Source organism: Arachis hypogaea, chromosome 13 (assembly GCF_003086295.3).
Source record: "Arachis hypogaea cultivar Tifrunner chromosome 13, arahy.Tifrunner.gnm2.J5K5, whole genome shotgun sequence".
Lineage (NCBI taxonomy): Eukaryota > Viridiplantae > Streptophyta > Magnoliopsida > Fabales > Fabaceae > Arachis > Arachis hypogaea.
The window spans coordinates 4,830,465-4,851,836 of record NC_092048.1 but is presented as its reverse complement, the minus strand read 5'-3'; the positions used below and the strand labels follow the sequence as shown (position 1 = coordinate 4,851,836).

The 21,372-nt window shown below is 35.4% G+C and overlaps 2 protein-coding genes across 3 annotated transcripts; one reads left to right on the top strand and one right to left on the bottom strand.

The window, feature by feature from the left end:
• Positions 1 to 898: 898 nt before the first annotated feature.
• Positions 899 to 3,549, bottom strand: LOC112736649 (scarecrow-like protein 30). Of its 2 annotated transcripts, none has more exons than XM_025786190.3 (2): positions 3,372 to 3,549; positions 899 to 3,276 (listed from the first exon to the last, which is right to left on the bottom strand). In XM_025786190.3, the coding sequence occupies exon 2, from the start codon at positions 3,253 to 3,255 to the stop codon at positions 1,174 to 1,176; it is 2,082 nt and encodes a 693-aa protein (XP_025641975.1). In that variant the 5' UTR covers positions 3,256 to 3,276; positions 3,372 to 3,549; the 3' UTR covers positions 899 to 1,173. The 2 variants fall into 2 exon arrangements, with proteins under 2 accessions (XP_025641975.1, XP_025641976.1); XM_025786191.3 differs by having other exon boundaries at positions 899 to 1,531; positions 1,619 to 3,456.
• A 17,439-nt stretch (positions 3,550 to 20,988) lies between these two features.
• LOC140177411 (uncharacterized) lies at positions 20,989 to 21,372 on the top strand. The gene has a single exon (XM_072210505.1). It carries the CDS (start codon positions 20,989 to 20,991, stop codon positions 21,370 to 21,372), a length of 384 nt encoding a protein of 127 aa, XP_072066606.1.

Sequence of the window (21,372 nt, the reverse complement as noted above, 5' to 3'; positions counted from 1 at the left end):
AAATAATTGTATGTGGGCTCTTTCAAAAAGGGGATAAGCTCATGACCCGGAAAAAAAAAAGGAGATAGGCTGGATTGGAAGATGCGCCTTAAAATTTGTAATTCCTTAATAAATCCATAGTAGAACGTTGAATTATTGAATAGTATAGTTAGAGTTTAAATTGAAGTGGCAATACAGAAAGATAATAGATAGATGTTTATAGACTATAGTTGTGGATTGGCATAAAGATATAAAGCATGGGCATGATAAGTACAGATCCACCACTTCTATAGCATATGAAAATGAAAAGAAGAAATGATTTAAAGATAGTTTGTGTGTCAGGGATCCACATTCCACAATATAAAATGTGTGGTGATTTTATAGATTGGTTTTATGTGTCAGCAACACATGTCTGTGTTGCAACTTGGTTGAACAAGATCAAAGTGGGCGCAATCTAACACAGTATGATATATGTACGGACGATTTGTATTATTCATGGGACCAACTGTAGGTTAAATCTGTGGCAAGTTATGACATTCACCAAGTTACAATTATGGAGGAAGTTGCTAATATCTTATTACATGAAGTAGGAGACATCTTAATAAGAGAAGTGGCAAATGCTTTTCCAATAGTTGAAATAGGAAAACCATCGGAGTAGTGCCTCCAAAATTGTGTGACTTGGCTTCCAACAAAAAAGGTTAGAAAAACATAAAGGGCCAAATTTATGTTTTGATGTCATGCTACATGCCTACAGCCTAAGTTTGTAAGGATTGTACTTGGAATCCATAGTTGAAATTATTCTACTCATTCAACATTTCTTAATATGACAAAGTTCCAGCAATGTAGTAATGAAAAAGGACCAAAAATGTTAGCGATCTTCTTGGGAAATTGAGTTATCATAACATAAAAAGTGCACATATTAACAGAAATAAGTGCTATTTTCATTCTATTTTGCGTCTATTCATATTAATAAAAAAGAGTACACCGTAATGGAGATATCGGATAATCTTTTATCTAATATGTGATTTCAGATTAATCTTCTAATTTTGGCTACATGCAGATGCATGTTACACCAAGCTAAACTAAGGTACTAGGAACCAAATTTAGCACCAATAATCTAAAACAGAAACTCAAACGGAGAAAAAAGAAAGAAAGAATAATAAAGATTACATTGGAATGTTTCCACATGATTGGTTAAGCAGGAACCCAAGGAGAGAGCGCATGGAGAATTCTCCCTTTCCATCCTTGTAAGACCCATTTTCCGTCTTCATCCACTACAAAATCTTTGTGATATTCCTTCTTCACCATTCCTTTGACTCTATTTAACAGTTCTGGTGCAATTGCAAGTTGCTTGAACCCTGCTCTTCTGTTCCTAACTTGCCACTGCTTATAGGTCTCTGGCCTTTCTACTCTTTCAGCCCCTTCACATGCTATGACATTGATGGCATCCCTTCCAAACAACCCCTGCTCAAACATCAGCCTATGTGGATTGTCGCGTGGCACAGTGGCCTCAAACATGTCAAACAATGCCGAGAAGTGGAAGAGCGCCTCCCTGAAACGAGTCAAGAAAAATGGGGCATTGTAAGTGCCATTGATCACACCATGGATAAAGATGTTTGGATTTATCCTCCTGATCAACCTTAATACGGCATCCCTTGGACAGTTCGCGGTCACAGTCTCATCAGACAGGTTCTTCAATCTGTATAGACAGTTAACCACGGTCACTTCATTCCTATCGATATTGAGATCTTCGAGTTGTATGGTTTCCCACTTCTGTGCAAGGCAATTGTACTCAAATGGGACCCCAAACCTCTTGCAATAGTTTTTCAAGCGTCGCCCGGTCTCCTCAACCCTTTCTGCAGGCCTGAATCCAGGCTGAGGAAGATCAATTCCAGTGATCCGAAGCCTAGGAGGCCCTCCAGGTCTCTCTGAAAGGCGCTGGATGAGGCAAGGCCACTGGAAACCATAGAAAATCCCAAAGTCAATAATGTGAAGACTGCTTTCATTCTGTGCTAGCTTCAGAATAGTCCTATTAGCCAAGAAATTTGACATCCTTTGAAATGGGATGGCTGTGATGTAAACTTTGTATGCCTTTAACATATCTGCAGCAGATGCTGACTGAAGGAGGATATACTTGGGTGTCCCGGCAGCTAACCTCGACTCAAGGCCATCGGCGAAGTACTTAGCCAAACGCTGCAACCCATCGCCAGAAGCCGGAGAGTTCTGCCTTATCTGCTTGAGTATCTCATTCGCACTCCTCTGATCATAGCTTGCCACAGCTTGTGCACATTGAGTTAGGAGACTCCATAAATCAACTGTTGTACTTATGGTGCCCCCTTTGTTGGTAGCTCCACCCTTGTTCGCACCTTTCTTCGAACGGCTTGCCTTCACATTAGATCCACCCGAGTCGGATTCGCGGTCGCCACAAAAAATGGCAGGACTCTTGCCATCCTGACAAAGCAGCACTGCATCAAACATCTCCAATGGCTCCGACTCATCGGCATACACAGCTGAGAGCTTGTTTCCTCTCTCCCCTTCTTGTGTGGCATCATCCACATGATGGCTCCTCTTTTCCCTTGATCTACCACTACCTCCTCCAGTAATTGGTGGCAGCATATCTGGAATTATGTTGTGCAAGGTTCCATTTTGAAAATAGACAGAACCATGCGAATCCCTAATTTGAGAATTACCTAACCCTAAAACCTCATAGGAGTTCTTTATTTCTGGGGACTCAATCAGAGTGTTTTGAAGGAATTTGGACTCAAAATCACCCCATCCATTGAACCAATCAGACTCGCATGAATTTTCACTAGTGTTGTAGCTGCTACTATTGCTCTCAGAGCTAGTTGTTCTACCAAAATTACTATCATCAGGATCATGGCAATCATCCCCAAAACCACCATAGATCTTTGACGGCGACGAAGGGTAGCTGCGGCCGATGGCGTCGTAGAACCCCTTCTCGGCAGCCTGGAGCTTCAAACAATCATGCAACATACAGGGCTTTTGCTGCAAATCATCTTCCTCATCCAACAGAATCTCACTTATGTATCTGAGAATAGGGTTTGAGTGCTTAGTACTCTCTGCGTGTGATTCTCCATTATTTGTGCCATCAGGATCATCACTAGTAGGAGATTCTGCATGATTTGAAGATGAATCTTCAAACTTGAACACATTTTCAGGGTTCTGATGATTATTACTATTGGAGAACACCGACATAGGACCATTCTCATATACGAAACCAGCATAATTCTCCGTACGAGAATCTGCAGAGATCATGATTGCTTCCAAACACAAGAACTGAATCCCAAGGATAGAGCATGAACAAGAAAGGGTAATTAATTAGGAATAGAGAAGAAACAAAAAGACTATATATGATTGATTGTGTTGTGTACCTGGGAAAAAAAATTAGAGACAGAATCAAACTGAAAGAGTGAGAGAGTAATAGCAGATTAGCAATGAGTTTAGTTGGCGAATGGTTAATAGGGGTTATAAACCGGTTATGTGATTTTACTATTATAACCTTCATTTCTGTCTACTGAACCACTGAACCTTCCAGGAAGGGATTGGATTGGAGACCAGATGAACCAGTCACTCTCCATATATATTTTTTTAATAATAAATAAATATTACATATTTTTAATTCACGTGTTTATCTTTAAAAAAAATAAAAGACAAATACAAAGACGTAAATACATTTGTTATTAAAATTAATTTTACATCTAATAAAAAAAAAGTAGTTGTTAGTGATGAAGACGGCTCATTTTTTTGGATATGCAAATTCTGTGTGTGTTGTGCATGGGTATGGAGGTGGGTAGTGTTAAATATGAATATGGAATAATTTTTTTTGAACTATAAAGTGAATAAATTGGACTTTGTTAAAAAAATTATAAACATAAATCGGAGAAAAATCGGAGGGTCTGATTTATACTTTTAAATTTTTTTTTTATTTTGAAAACAAAAATCAGATGGTTCGATTTTATTATTAAATTGTTTTTAATTGTTTAAAATATAAATCAGACGGTCTGATTTGTGTAATGCAATTTTTTTTAATTTTTTAAGAGGGTCCGATTTGCTCTTGACACCACAACTGCGTAAAACATCTATACACTCCATAACTATGTCCTACACCAGAAATATATTAACAAATTATAGTTCAAATAGTATAATTTTTTTATACTAATCTATAAATTACGAGTTTAAATCTCACTCTTAATTTAAAAAGAAAAAAAAAAGACAACGGAGATATTAAGTGAAATTTTAAAAAAATTTAAAAGGATAATATCTATACTGAAATTTTGTATTGAAACACTGAACACATTCTTATATAAATATTTTTTATAAGTTTAATAAACAAATTTCATTCTTTTCTAATTTTATTGTGTATAGTAACGAAACTTCTAATTAAATAAATTGATAAAGGTCTCATAAACCTTTTTAATTAAAAAACTAACTAATAAAAAATGTCATATTATATTTAGAACTGAATGGTTTTTTTTTTTTATAAAAGATAGAAGATTCGAACTCGCAACCTCTTAATTGAATATGAAGAGACTATGCCATTTGAACTATAATTGATTGACAACCGAATGGTCTTAATCACTTCAACCAATAAAAAGTTATAGCTTGGGGAAGAAGCCAAAAATGTCTCACATTTATAGAGAAAAGTTATTTATTTAGACTCTATAGCTATATCTAACACATATAGTGTTAATTGGCGGGCTAATTATAAGTGAGTGTAATCAATGTAAGGTAGCAGGATAATTTAGCAGTTGTTATATTATTGGTCCCCAATATAATCCATGAATTATTAGTGAGTCAAGGATGGCTGGGTAGTAGTCAAAAGCACACGGATGCAGCAGAGTCATGAAAGCAAAATAAAGCGGTGCCTCTTTGACCCTCAAGTCTTTGACCATATCATAGACTATATTACTAATAAATTTTCTTCAATGTCGAATCAAATGTGAACACACTTCCATGCAGGAATCACTATTTTGCATCATATATGGGGAAATATTAAATATATACCATATTGTCCCATAATTCCACACACACCACCATATTATGTTTGAGTAATTGACTTGGCAATGCAAGTTGCCATGACGAACATCATATCATACTAGAAAAAGGGAATAAGGTAATATTTATTATTCAACTTTTTCAATGTTCTATATTCAAATATTATTTTTAATAATAATTTTAATATATTGATATTATATAATATTTTATATAATTATTTAATTATATTTATTTTTAAATAATTATTTATTTAATCAATATAAAACATAATTATTTTTAATAACATGATATTACGTAATTAAATATATATAAAACCGTTTTACATTATACAGTATTTTTAAATTAAATTTTATTCTTAATTATTATAAAACATGTTAGATTGATTGAAACTTGAAAGTGATTAATTAAATTAAATTGAATCACATTAGATTAGTATATATTCAACCAAAAGTGGATAGAAAAGATTTATTTGTTGTTTAAGTGGATAGAAAAGATAATTATTTTTATAAAAATATTATTTGTATACTAAAATTAGCTATTAAAATTAATTATCAATATAGTTGTGTATAAATATATGTATGATTTAATTTATTTTTAACATATATTTATATTCTAATATATATTTTATACTAATAATAACTAATTTTAGTACATATAACATAGTTCTTATTTTTATGGATGTGTTATTTTAAAATTTTTATAAACTCTTTTGATGATTAAAAAACCCTTGTGCTCTCTAATGCACTCCAACTTTTAAGTTTTAAAATAAAATTTAGTGTGTAGGGTGTAGATTCATCCAGATACAATGCATCCCCCTAATCGAAGTTTATATGTTGCAGTGACTTGCTTATAGTATTTTATGACTGAAGATATCAAATTAATTATTACTACCTTGTTTACGACAATGATCTAATTAAATACTCAAAATATTAAACTAATTAAACTATTATTTAACTAATTTATAAATTATCTACTGCATGATGATACTCCAAAAGCAAATGAATGATCGTATGGATGGGAGATCGATCTGATGCTTAAGATGAGAAGAATCAATTAAGAAATAGGGAAGAATATCTGCATGAGATTTGGTCAATCTTGTTATTAGTCTCATTCACCTAACCTTACAGCAAGCTTTTGTCATTCTTCTTCTTCTTTTTATTATTATTTTATTTTTAATTCATTGATAATTATAAAAATCAAGAGTAGAAGAGAATAATATATATATAGTAACGGATGCAGAAAATTTTAATAGTGGGGGCAATATATATATATATATATATATATATATATATATATAATTTTTATAATAAAAATATTATATGTACATAAAAATTAGTTATCAAATTATTTATTAATCATTATGTATTCGTATATAAATATATGTATTGTTTAATTTATTTTTAATGTATATTTGTTATTTCAATATATATACACAGGTAGTTATTTTCGATGTAAATATAACATGATTAGTTTTTATAATATCTAATTTTACAAATTAAAACACTAAAATAATTATGTATAAATAAGGTAAAGTATATTTTTTGTCCTTAAAGTTTGACAAAAGTTTTAAAAATATTCCTAAGTTTTATTTTGTTTTAATTTTGTTCCAAAAATTTTCGATTTGCATCAAATATACCCCTGACGGCTAATTTTTTTAAAAAAATTAAGATCGATTCAACAACAATTTCATAAGAACAACCCCTCAACACAAGCAAATCAAGCATAATTTTCATACATTATTGTTATATTGGTATTTAATTTTTTGAAAATTTAGCCTCTGAGGCCGAGGATATATTTGATGCAAATCGAAAACTTTTAGGACAAAATTGAAACAAAATAAAACTTAGGGATATTTTTAAAACTTTTGCCAAATTTCGTGGACAAAAAATATACTTAATCCTTATAAATATCTGTCTTTTTATATAGGATAATGCTACATATTCATATTTTTTTGTTAACCAAGTCCAATCAAATTTGTCTAAGACAACAAAAATCAATTATGACTAATATTATTTTAAATTTTATTGTTTAACTTTGTTAGACTTAATTCATAAAAAGACTTGGATGTGTAGTATTTCTTTTACATATATATAAGTAAATACTTATTTAGAAATTTACTTCTTATACAATTAGAAGTCAATTCTTATTGAGATTCATAGTTGAAAAAATTTGTTTAATTAATGTAGTTACAGAAAAAAAATTAAAACTAATATAAAAAAAGATAAATAACACTTTTTCGAGTTGATTTTTAAGAAAAAACACAAATTTCATTTAAATTGAGAATTGATCATTCTAATGACATCGAATATGAAATTTTTAAATTAACTATGAAATACCAATAGTTAAATAAAAAATTATTGTGAGGTCAAATTTAATAATTTAGTGGGGACAAATAAATATTATTATTATATATTACTCAAAAAAATTTCAAATTGTAGTGAAGGCGATTGCTCCACATTCATACACATACATCCGTCCCTATATATATATATAAACATCCTCATTAAATTAAGTTGCTTTCTGTCGCGCCCCTAAATTAAATTATGCAAAATAATTAAAAATTCTAATTTATTCTACTAATTATTTTCCAATTTTTTAAATAAAAAATATTTGAATTTAATTTATTTATATTTTTTAAAAATAAGATATATTTTTAGCCATACCAACTCCTTAAATATTAATTAAGATAATGAATTAACAGTGATATTACATGATTAAATTATTTTAATAATTAATAAATTTAATTAAATTAGTCCAATAACTTAAAGATTGATAACAAAAAATTTTAATAAAAAAATAAAATAAAAAAGAATAAATTAATTAAATTTAATTACAAAAATAATTTGTTCACTAAACACTATTACTCTTGAACTTAAACTCAATCATTATTCTAAAGTATATTTCATTAGACAAAGACGAGGACACAGCCTCAAATCACGTTCACTGAGAGTCTAATTATGAATGTTAATTTTGAGCAGTCGACACAGGATGCAGATGGACCCTTTCATGGTTGGACTTTTGATGCATTAAATAATGTAACCCTTGTATAATTAAATTTTAACTAATATCCCATATTGGACCTTACATAACTTTATGTCGTTTCATGCATGGTTATCATCATTTCATAAATATGTAACGTGGAAATCAAAAGTGATGTGGAAAGCAAAAGACTTGTAGGTCGATGTTAATCGGCGCCTCTTCAATTTTTAATTTATTAGGGTTCCACCTTTGCTACTATATATTTATTCTGTCATGTTTATTCGTCTCTGATCCATTATATTACCAGATTTTTCATTTTTAAATTATCTATCTCTTTTATTTTTATTGTTTTAGTAGATTAAGTGGTATTATTTTTTTTATTTCAAAAGATATTAATTAAATTTTACCTATTATTCTCTTTATTATTAAATAGAAAAATAGTTTCTTTTTCTTTTAATTGCTTATATTTTCAATAGAATTTAATAATTATATTAATAATTATACACAAATAAAAACAGAAATTATGAGAACGAGGAAATAATTAATTAATAATTAATGATAAGATCTTTCAGTAATGAATAATGATCACCTAAGGGTTTTTAATTTTTTTTTTTATTTAGATAAGTACGTGATGATAACTGACAAGGGTGCATTAGTCCACGACATGACGATGTTGCAAAAGAATGGATCATCGTGTTTAGGGGTGCACATGGGTCGGGTGAAGTCGGATTTGATGTGATCCAGATCCAGTTCGAAATATACACCGGGTCTATTTATTAGACCCAAACCCGATGAAACTAATACACTTTCGGGCCACAATTATACCAGGTGAAAACCGGGCCGTTAACATTACATTACGTTGATACCTTCTTGTAAGCTAGCATGTAAAAATATCAAAATTTCCAAGACTCCAACTATTAGTTAACATGATAAAATTCACTTAGAAAAATATAACAAGAACCAACCCTTCTTCAAAATTAAAGCATAACCACAATCAATACTAATATTGTCTAATAATACCAAATATTTAAATCAATACAAATAACACAATCTTATGTATTAGTCTAAAGTCTTATCCATTTTAAACATAAAACATTAATTTATAGTCTCATAATGACTAATAACACAAAATATTAAGGTTTACAATACTTAAATTCTACATAAGAATAGTCATGATCCATCACTAATAACACAAAATATTAATTGTGTATGATGACCGGGCCACCGGGCCGACTTCGGGTAACCCGAGCCATGGCCCGGACCCGACCCGAAATAATGACCGGGTCTATTTTTGAGACATGTACCCGACCCTAAACCCAATAAAATCACACCAAATTAGTCCTTAAAGTGTTCGGGACCGGACCGGGCCGAGTCTGTGCACCCCTAATCGTGTTTATTGATTAATAAATTATTATTTTAGTTCTTAATTTTGTAGTCAAATTTTAATTTAATCTTTAATGTATTAAATATTCTATCTCAATCTCAAAATATTTTAAACAAATTTAATGGTATTTTACAATTAAATTTGACATAAAAATTAGCATATTCAATAGCTAATATAATGTTTGATTTCAATAGATAAGTAAAATTGATCCACTAATTATCACTAATATAACCAACGTAAGTTGGCATAGATAGATGAGAGTCTGTGTCCCTTAACCATCTTTTCGGGATTCGATACTCATTTGAGGATGACTATAGAGCTTGCTCGTTTGGGAGGGTCGCCCACTTTGTACCTCTCCAGTACCCGAAGAATTAGTCATTGAGATTCAATTAATCTAGTCAAATTTAATAATAAAATAATATTAAATTCGTTTAAAACTTTTTTAAATTAAAATAAAACATTTAAAATTTTAAATATCAAATTAAGATTTAGTCTAAACACTATATATTAAAATGAGGGCTGCTACACATAAATGTCTTTTTGGTATACAAGTTTATATAAGTTGGTCCAAACCCAACAAAAATAATTCTCAATTTAGATTGCGTGTAAACACGCGCTTTCATAACTCGTGAATAGCGCAAACAGTTCTTCTCCCTCAATTAAAACCGCAACGCTCAAAATTTAAGTAAGGATCAAAATTTTTCAAAATCGTCGCGAAAAGTGAAGGAAGTTACAAAGTTGAATTCGAAAAGAATTACGAAAAAATTAAAGAGGAGGAGAAGGAAGAGGAAAAGTTTTGAATTATACAGAACTTATCAGCACACAAACACCGAAAATTCTTAAACAATACACTTAAATATCTTCGTGTTATACCAAAATTTGCTGCAAATACAGAAAAATATTTCCTCTAATGCTGCATTTTTTTTTCTTCTTCTTCTTTTTCTTATTTCTTTCTTTCTTTCTTTTAGTTGAATGAATGTAAGTGTATCCTCTTCATTCCAAGTATTTTTGCAGCATTATGTGTTTCTTCTTTCTTTTTGTTTGATTTTTTTTTTGTTTTTATTCTTATTAAAAGAGTAAAACAAGAAGAAACTTAAGAATGTAAAACAAAAAGGAAAAGATGAATAAGAAAAAAAGAAGAAGAAGATGGTGATGATGATGAAAAAAAAAGAAGAAGCATCGGAAGATGAGGAGGAGGAAGAGGAAGAATTTTGAATTATGCAGAACTTATCAGTGCAAAAACACCGAAAATTCTTAAACAATACACTTAAATATCTTCGTATTACACCGAAATTTGCTGCAAATACAGAAAAATATTTTCTCTAATATTGCATTTTTTTCTTCTTCTTCTTTTCCTTATTTCTTTCTTTCTTTTAGTTGAATGAATGTAAGTTCATCATCTTTCAAGTAATTTTGTAGCATTATATATTTCTTCTTCTTCTTTGTTTGATTTTTTTTTTGTTTTTATTCTTGTTAAGAGAGTAACACAAGAAGAAACTTGAGAAGATAAAATAAGAAAAAAAAAGATGAATAAGAAAAAAAGAAAATGATGATGATGATGAAAAAGAAGAAGAAGAAACAGCAGAATATGAGGAGGAGGGAGAAGAAGAGTTTTGATTTATGTAGAACTTATCAGCACACATACACAAAAAATTCTTAAACAATACACTTAAATATCTTTGTGTTACACCAAAATTTACTGCAAATACAGAAAAATGTTTTCTTTAATGCAGAACTCTTACATTACATTCAATTCAAACCATAAACAATGAAGAACAATTTTCACAAATAAAAACAACATTATTCACCTACAGAATCATAAACTACTAACGAAAATATTAACTAGAATCGAACCACGCCTCAGCCACTTGATTGGATTCAAAACAATAATCAACTTCGTTCTGATTCAATTGACAATAAGAACTTGAATTATTCATTATCTTCAACAACGAGATAACTGTTCAAAACTGATTTTAGATAAAAAATGTAGAGAACGAACGAAGAGAAACGCAGAGAACGCAAAGATGGAAGAGAACGTAGATCGAAAACGTTGAGAAAATTCGAAAACCGAAACGAAATCATTTCAAAAAAAGCAGTTATATATTCGCGCCTTAATTGAAAAGTTGGTTAGATAGTGGCGTGTAAGATCCGGTTAATTAACGGCTAATTAACCCATAAATGAGAATTTATTCTAGAAAGCCAAAAATGTTATTTTTATGGCTTAATATGATAGAGGAAATTGAGACGAGAATTTCGGTACCAATTTTATGGAAATCGGACCAAGATTGGACCGAACGGGCCAAACCGGTCCAACCGGACCCAAAGTGGGCCCTTGGCCCAACATAACTAAACCAAAACCCTAGTTTTTAGCACTCTCTCTCCTCACACAACACTAATACACGCTGAAAAAGAGAGGCCATGGAGGGAAGAACACTCTCTCAAGTTCTATCTCTCACTTGATCTTCAAACCACCATAACTTTTGATCTAGAGCTCCGATTGCCGCTCCGTTTGCGGCCACGCGTTCACCGCGGAGAGCTCTACAAAACCCATACAATTAATCTTGAGGTAAGCCACGTTTTACTGTTCGAAATTCCAGCCCTTGATTTCGAGTTTCATGAGTAAAAATGTTGAGATTTTGGGTTCTTTGATGTTATAGGATCCAACTCTCTTGAAGGAGAAGGTTAATCTTGTCTCCTTGGACCTTGGGTGTGGTAAGATTCTCAACCCTAGTGTAATTTGTTGTTCTATGAGGTTTGGGCATTGAGATATTGTGTATGGGTATGATGATTGTGGCTTAGGTTGTGTATATGTGAATATTGGAGCTTGATTGGTGATTTTGAAAAGCTTGGAAGAGGGTTTTGTGTGATAAAATCTGTTCTTGGAGGTGTTGATACCTTGAGAGCTTGTGGACAAGTGGTTTGGAAGTGCTCCGGTTGAGCTTGGGAAATTGGCTAAGGTATGGTTTCGGTTTCCCGTATCTAATATGTAATGTGGTAGGAAATACTTAGGCTAGAGGCCTAAGATAGGTATTGAATTAATATGTAATGTGGTAGGAAATACTTAGGCTAGAGGCCCTAAGATAGGTATTGAATTGATGATGTTGTGGAATGGTTGAGATATATGATGTGATCATATGTGTGATTATGAATATTGATGCCTTGATTGTGTGATATGTGAGAAAATGCATGTTGTGATATATGCTTGATGAATGATTGAGGTTGAATTGATGGGTGGTACCATATTGTTGGTGAGTATGATGATTATGTATAATGATGGTTGATTGGAAATTGATATTGTTAGAAATTGGGATGAGAAGGATGTATGACATAATATTGTGTTTATCCTTTGGCCTTTTGATTGAGAAGTGTTAAAATGGTTGGAGGTAGTTTTGAGAATTTTGGTAAAATGTCAATGCGTGAGTTGAGGATGGCTTGTTGTTGAATTTGGTACACTTTGATTGATTTCAAAGAAAAGGGATGAAATTGGCATGTTTTAATTGATTTTGAAAAGAGTTGAAAGTGGCTTGTTTTGAAAATGGCACTTTGTGGTTTTGAATGAAAATATGGTTTTGGGCATACTTTGATGGGACATAACTTGGACTACGGATCTTTGATTTGTGCCAAATCTGTTTAGAAATGAAATTGAATCCGGGATGTCCATGCCGTTCGAAGAACAGGTGAAAAATGATTTAAAATGAGAGAGTTATGACCGTCGGAAGATTGGGGGTTGAATCTGTGAATTATGCAGCTTTTAACTTAGAAAATTTTTAGCAGAATGACCCCTCGCGCGTAGGCGCACTTGGCGCGTATGCGCCGTTCTTCGAGAAAGCATCATCCACGCGTGCGCGTGGAGTGCGCGTACGCGTGGCCCTGTTTTCATCCCAAAGTTGATTTTTGAGTTTTAAAAGCCAAACTTCATACTTCTAAGCCTCCGATCTCACCACTTATGTCTTAAATCATTATGATATGCCTAGCATGAGAAAAAGGGCTAGTGACTGTGGTAACTTGCGAGTGAAGCAAGGGAAAAAATGAATGATCATTGAGGATCAAAGATGATTATGTGAGATGCGGAGAATGGCGGTGGAAGTGCTTGTTATGCCATGGGCCGAAGGGCCATAATTGTTAATGAATTGGCTGGTTATGGATTTAACCGTGAGCCGGATGGCTAGATTATTGTCGTGTTACGGCGGAGCCATGTTTATGGCCAAGTATAAATGCATATATGGTGTTGATTGAATTGTGTATGTTTGCACTTCCACCATTGGAGATGAGGGTTTCCCTGGGTAGTAGCAATGGCTAGCCACCACGTGCTCCAGGTTGAGACTCGAAGCTCTTTTGACCCTATGTCGTAAGTGTGGCCGGGCACTGTGAAAGGCCCGGATGAGCTCGCCCCCATAAATATTCACCAGAGATGGTGATGGATAAATATTCACCAGTGAGGATGATGGATATGGATCATGATTATGATCAAGTTTATGATGAGTATAACTCGAGTTGGGGATGCACGATAGAGGGACAGTCCAATGGTTAGCTACCAGGACTTGTCGGGTTGGCTCTATAACCGACAGATGATATCATCAGCCACTAGGGACAGGCATGCATCATAAGCATACTACATGAATTGTTTGAGATTGCCTATTTGACTGCATATTACTTGCTAATTGCCTAAATGCCTTATCTGTTCCTATTTGTAAATCTCTTGTCTGATATAACTGTGTTTGCTATATTATACTCCTGCTGGTGGTTGGGAGGTCTGAAGGAATTGGAAAGGAAAGTATTAGTTAGACTGAAGAATCTTTAGTCAGTTGCCACTTACGGTTTAGCTTGTTTATAAGCTTTGATATTATCTGGAGGAAGCTCTAGGATTGCCTTCGGCTTTCCTCTATTATTATGTATTATATATGTGGAAGCTGTTACCGTACTGGGGACCTCTGGTTCTCACCCATGCGGATTTTGTGGTTTTCAGATGCAGGACGCGAGGCTTCTCGTTGAGGCATGCTGGAGACTTCTGGATTAGCGAAGATCCTTTGTTCTCGGGACTCTGTTTTGGGTTATATATCTTGTTTAGATACTTTTATCTCCATTAAATAATACAAACTGTGATGACTCCTTCTAGAGGGGATTTTTGGAGAATGGGTTTTCTGTATTTGTGTCCCTTTGGGTTTTCTTTGGGGTTTCCTTATTTTATCATATGTATATATTGCTATGCTCGGACCGGTTCTCTTCGCAGCCAGATTTTGAGTCTTGATATTCCTGTTTTTGACACTCTTTTGTATACATATGATCTTGCGTTAGCTTATCCTTTGCTCGTTACGTTATCGATCGAAGTGTTGCGCGTTCGAGGTTACGGTTTTTGTTTACCCCCTTTTTCTACAAAGGCTCCTAGTTATAATCAATTATTCATACTACTATACGTACTAAATTTTTGTTTTAGAGGTCGTAATACCTTGCCATCTCTGAATTATGACTTAAGCATAAGACTTTGTATGGTAGGGTGTTACATGGCGCGTGAGGTAAATTAAGTTAAAGAAACTTGTATCAACTTGTATAGAATAATGACTTATATATAGAGAAGAGAAAGTTTAGGGGGCAGCACTTTTGTTGAAATCTGGCCAGCACTTAACCATCAAAGAAAAAATGATTAATCCTACACCATTAGATCTCATCTCACACCATTAAAAATATTGATAATAGCTAATTGATAGTTAAATATCACAAATTCTGCTGGCCTCTAACACTCCTCTATAGAGAATATTTGTATCAAAATAATACTTTAATTCTTACCTTATATCTATTATTAGTAAGAGAAATAATTTATCAACGAAGTCCATTATATACACCAATTATATGTAAGCTTTCTATTATTTGATATAAATGAAATTAATTTGGGTTTATCTAATAATAACAAAAAAAGCACATATCGAGTCAATTAGAAAATAAAATAGATATAAATAGGATTATAGAACATCTATATTATTTAATTCAATAGTGAGAACCATGTCATGCACAATGAACCCAAAAAAAAAAAGAAAAAAGATGTGGATGTAAAAAGCATTTTCACCATGCTTTAACTTTTATCAAGGTAAGTTGCCTTGCTATAGCTAATGCAATAGATTCGATATAGGGTAAATGATAATGTTTGCTCTAGTTGTTAAAATAAAAATAAAAAATTGTTATCTCAAAATTATTTTTTAAATAAAAAACCAATAATATATTATGAGTTTAACTTTAATATAATAAAATATTTTACATAATCATCTAATTACATCTATTTTTTTAATAATCATATATGCTGATCCGGCCGTTACAAATCCAATATCATAAATCGGCATTATCATTCATAACTCGGCATTATTCACATTATTATTCAGAAAGCTGACGTTATAGTTCGGCATTATAGTTATTAATCGGCAATCAACGTCATTAATCGGCCACTTACGTTACAACTCAGCTTAACGGACTGCTTTTCAAATGTGAAACGTCCAACCTAACATCTCACCCTTATTATTGCTCTTTAATACAGGAAATAAAGCAGAAGCATAACCGACTTGCACATAGTCACCCATAAAAGGTATGATCTTCCATCCTAAAAGGACACATTGAATTCTCAATACTGACTTAAGCTTTTGCAGGTACACTCCCCCTCTGTTTCTCGCTTAAAGCTCTACGCGATTGGACATCCTCTTGGAATAAAGCTCGGATTACCACAAAGCTTAAAGGTTGGCACCGAAGATAACAACTCGGCGTCGATTCCCAGAGACCGAGCTCTCCCTCCAGGTATCCATACAAGAACAATTGGCTCCCACCGTGGGGCCGAGAATATAATCCCTTCCATATATCGTCGGCCTCGAGGTTCTCGCTTGAAGTCATGGCTGAACAACTTCTGCCCACATCATCCGAGCTCCTTCAGATGGTGACCGAGTTGCGGCAAGCCAACCAGCGCATGGCCGAAGAGAACCAAAGAATGGCAAATCAAATTGCCAACTTGAATAACACCCAGATCGAAAACAACAACGATCAGCAAGAACCGACAGGAGAAACCGAGCATCAGTCAGGACCAACACACGTCTCTGAAATCGCTCGGCACGAAGAAGAGCAACCCAAGCATAATGAGGAAGCTCGGTCAGACGGCGAGGACGATAATCAGGAAAGCTCCCCTGGGCCATTCACGGCCGAGGTGATGAATTTCGTGTTACCCAGGAGGTTCACTCTGCCGACCACCCTAACTCCCTATGATGGGTTGGGTGATCCGAAGAAATACATCAAAAAATCCACCTCCATAATGATAGTAAACGGTGCATCTGATAAAGTTTTATGTCGTTACTTTCCATCTTACTTAGACGGTCCTGCACTTGATTGGTTTTGTTCTTTGCCTGCAGGTTCTATTTCTCGCTTTCGAGACCTATCAAAGCCCTTTGAGGAGCACTTTGCTGGATCAGCCATTTACCTACACGACTCCGATTACCTGAATACAATCAGGCAATGCCAGCAAGAAAGCCTCAGGGATTACATGACACGCTTCACAAAGATAGCCATGAGTATACCCGACCTCCACCCCGAGGTGGAACTACACGCCATAAAAAGCGGACTGCGACCAGAAAAATTCCAGAAAACTATTATTGTAGCCAAACCTAAGACTATGGCCGAGTTCCGTGAAAAGGCTAAAGGACAGATCAACATCGAGAAACTCCGACAAGCTCCGAAAACAGAAAAGCCTCACTACAGAGACGACGACAAAATGCGAGACAACAAGAAGAATTTCAAACCAACTCCACGATATGAGTCCTACACTAAATTCAACACCAAGCGCGACGACATCATCAATGAGATCTTGAATTCAAAATTAATCGAGCCACCAAGAAAAGCCGGCAGTTACCCAGATTCAAAAGGCGCGGACCGATCAAAATACTGCTCTTTCCACCAGAAGCACGGGCACACTACCGACGACTGTGTTATCGCCAAAGACCTACTGGAGCGACTAGCTCGGCAATGTCACCTGGACAAATACATCGGCGGCCAGATGCAGCGGCGAGCACCCTCTTCTGGAGACAAAGCTTGGCCACACAGCATGGCCGAGATAAAGACTGACCGAACAACAACCATCCCGAACAACCAACACGTATAATTAACTGTATTTCCGGAGGTTTTGCAGGTGGAGGAGCCACAAGCTCGACAAGAAATAGATCTTACCGAGCTATGCTTTCCATCAACGCCGATCAAACTCAACAGTAGACACTACCACACTCCCCGCATATAACATTCCAGACAGCCGATCATAACAACAGTATAGCAAATCTCGATGACCTGGTCGTAATCTCCCCGCAACTCGGAGATCTCCTAGTAAAAAAGGTGTTGCTGGACCCTGGGAGCAGTGCCGATATCCTATTTTACTCCACATTCTAGAAGATGAAATTGAGCAGCAACATCCTCCAACCTTCTACTGGAGACCTGGTAGGTTTCTCAGGCGAGCGATTCCTGGTTATGGGCTTTGTGTGGTTACATACCACACTTGGTGAATTTCCCTCGTCAAAAACTTCAGACATTCAATACTTAGTTGTTGATTGCTTCAGTCCTTACAATTTAATACTTGTCCGATCTTTCTTAAATAGGTTCGGCGCTATAGTATCTACAATTCATCTCTGTGTTAAGTTCCCTTTGCAGGATAACACAATTGCAACCATTCAAAGTGATGCCCGAGAAGCCAGGGAATGCTACAACAACAGTCTCAAAAGACCTAACTCAAACACAAAAGCCCATGTTCACAACATCGGCAGTCTGGATGACCGATCAGCTCTAGCCGATCTTGATCCCAGAGCAAGAACCCTCGAAAGACCAATCCCAACAGAAGATCTGCATAAAATCTATTTCACAGAAAGCACGGACAAATTCACATACGTCGGCTCAACATTATCCTCAGAAGAGAAATCGTTCTTCCGAGCATTCTTACAGCGAAATGCCAACCTGTTTGCTTGGACCTCAGCTGATATGCCAGGCATCAATCCATCCATTATATCCCACAAGTTGGCATTAGATCTATCTGTCCGACCAGTATCACAGATAAAGAGAAACATCGGCCATGACCGAAAATAGGCTTCCCTGGAAGAAACCAAGAAGCTCCTCAACGCGGGCTTCATCCAAGAAATTCGATTCACAACATGGCTGGCAAATGTCGTCATGGTGAAAAAACATAATGGTACATGGCGCATGTGTGTTGATTTCACCGATCTCAACAAAGCATGCCCCAAAGATTCTTATCCTTTGCCCTCTATTGATTGCTTAGTCGATAATGCCTCTGGTTATGAAAAACTCAGCTTTATGGATGTATATTATGGCTATAACCAGATCCAAATGCATCCACCGATCAAAATAAAACAGTCTTTATTACTGAATATGGAAACTATTGTTATAAAGTCATGCCATTTGGCCTTAAGAATGCAGGTGCAACATATCAACGTCTAATGGACAAAGTCTTCGCCAAACAGATCGGCAGGAACATTGAGGTCTACGTTGACGATATGGTTGCCAAGACAAAGATCAGCAACAATCACCTTGATGACCTCGCAGAAATCTTCGCTCAACTAAGAAAATACAACATGCGGTTAAATCCCGAGAAGTGCGCATTCGGCGTCCAAAGCGGCAAATTCCTCGGCTTCATGCTCACAAGCTGAGGTATCGAGGCAAATCCAGAAAAATACCGAGCTATTTTAGACATGACAAGCCTACAAAGCATCAAAGAAGTCCAGCAATTAACAAGGAGACTTGCTGCACTCTCTAGATTTTTACCCTGCCTAGCTTCTAAATCTTTATGTTTTTTCCAAACTTTAAAAAAGAAAAAAGCTTTCCAATGGACTGATGAATGTGAACAAGCATTCACAACTATCAAAGAAACTCTTTCAAAACCACCAATTTTAGAAACCCTCTTCCAAGGGGAACCATTATACTTATATTTATCTATCACTAACTGGGCTATAAGCTCTGTTCTTGTTGCAGAAAGGAAAAAGAAATAATACCCGATCTATTTTACCAGCAAAACATTACAGAATGCCGAGCTTCGATATCCGAGCATTGAGAAGCTGGCCCTAGCCCTGGTCTTCTCAGCCAGAAGACTCCGACCATATTTTCAGAGCCATGAAATCCATGTTCGGATAGATCATCCTTTGCGACAAGCCCTTCAGAAACCTGAGCTGGCTGGCCGACTAGTAAAATGGTCGGTGGAGCTATCAGAATTTGATATCAAGTACGAAGGCCGAGCATCCATCAAATCCCAGTTCTTGGTCGACTTTATCGCCGAATTCTCAGTACCAAGTACAACTGAAGACTACATCGAATGGTCTTTATACATCGATGGGTCCTCGAATCCACAAGGGTGTGGAGCAGGTACCATTCTTGATGATAGCCACGTCAACGTCACGAACATTCCCTCAATTTTTCATTTAAAGCAAGCAACAATCAAAGTGAGTATGAAGCGCTAATTGCTGGCCTTAGACTCGCTGCCGACCTAAACATCACCGAACTTAAGGTATATTGCGACTCCTTACTTATCGTCCAGCAGGTAAACAACTTATACCAAGTAAATGACCCTTTGCTTTCTAAATACCTGGATATCGTACAAAATTTACTTTCAAAATTTTTTAAATACGAAATACAGCACATACCAAGGGAGAATAATGGGCGAGCTGACATTCTGTCTAAACTCGCCAACACTCAACCAAATGGGTCATCACTTTATCAGTCAACACTGCTCAAGCCAAGCATTGAACTAACACAAATATTAAGTGTAACACAGGAAGCAGATTGGAGATCTCTATCTCCGGACAGGGATCTTGCCAGGCGATGTCGAAAATGCTCGACACTTCCGCCGACAAGCCTTCTTTTTTACAATTTATAATAATTGCCTATATAGACGAGGATTCTCTCGTCCATTACTTAAATGTCTTTGCAGAACAGAAGCCGAGCTTGCACTTGCTGAGGCGCATGAAGGGATCTGTGGTACACACCTCGGACCTCGAAGTCTGTCTTCAAAAATTCTCAGAGCTGGATTATACTGGCCGACAATACGTCAGGATTGCCAAGCAAAAGTTAAAAGCTGTAACAACTGCCAGAAATACAGTCCGATCACACATCTCACGGCCAAACTCCTACACAGTTCCGAGGTAAGTTGGTCGTTCAACCAATGGGGCATAGATATCATCGGCCCTTTCCCCACAGCAGCAGGACAGGTAAAATTCCTGGTTGTAGCAATTGATTATTTTTCCAAATGGATAGAGGCACAGCCCCTAGCCAATATCACATCACAACAAATGCTTTCTTTTATCTGGAAATATATTATTTGTCGATTCGGCATTCCTCGGCACATTATCACAAATAATGGTCGCCAGTTTGCCGATAAAAAATTCACATCCTTCTTGCAGGACTTGAAAATAAAACACTTTTCATCAGTAGAGCATCCATAAACAAACGGGCTAGCAGAAGCTGCAAATAAGGTAATACTACATGCTCTAAGAAAGAAACTGGATGATGCAAAAGGCCTCTGGGCCGAGCTTATCCCAGAGATCATATGGGGATACAACACCACAATTCACTCAACCACAAAGGAGACACCCTTCTAGTTAGTCTACGGTTCAGACGCAATGATACCAGTGGAGATCTCCCAATTCTCATTGCGCACCGAAATGGCCGACCATACTACAAAAGACATAGCTCGGCAATCCGAACTCGACCTCGTAGAAGTCAGATCGTCGACAGCAATCAAACATCTGGCCATGCAACAGCACATAGCTCGAAGGTATAACAAAAGACTTCACCCAAGGTCTTTCCAAGTAAATGACCTTGTGCTCAGGAAAACAGAACAAGCTAGACGACCATCAACACATGGCAAACTAGCAGCCAATTGGGAAGGCCCTTACCGAGTCATAGAAGTCATCGGCAATGGAGCTTACCGACTACAAACCTTAGATGGTAAAGATCTGCCTAATACTTGGAATGTATCTTCTTTAAAGCTATATTATAGTTAA

Coding starts and splice junctions, on each gene's coding strand:
- LOC112736649 (XM_025786190.3), bottom strand. CDS start 3,255: ATGATCTCTGCAGATTCTCGTACGGAGAATTATGCTGGTTTCGTATAT.
- LOC140177411 (XM_072210505.1), top strand. CDS start 20,989: ATGATACCAGTGGAGATCTCCCAATTCTCATTGCGCACCGAAATGGCC.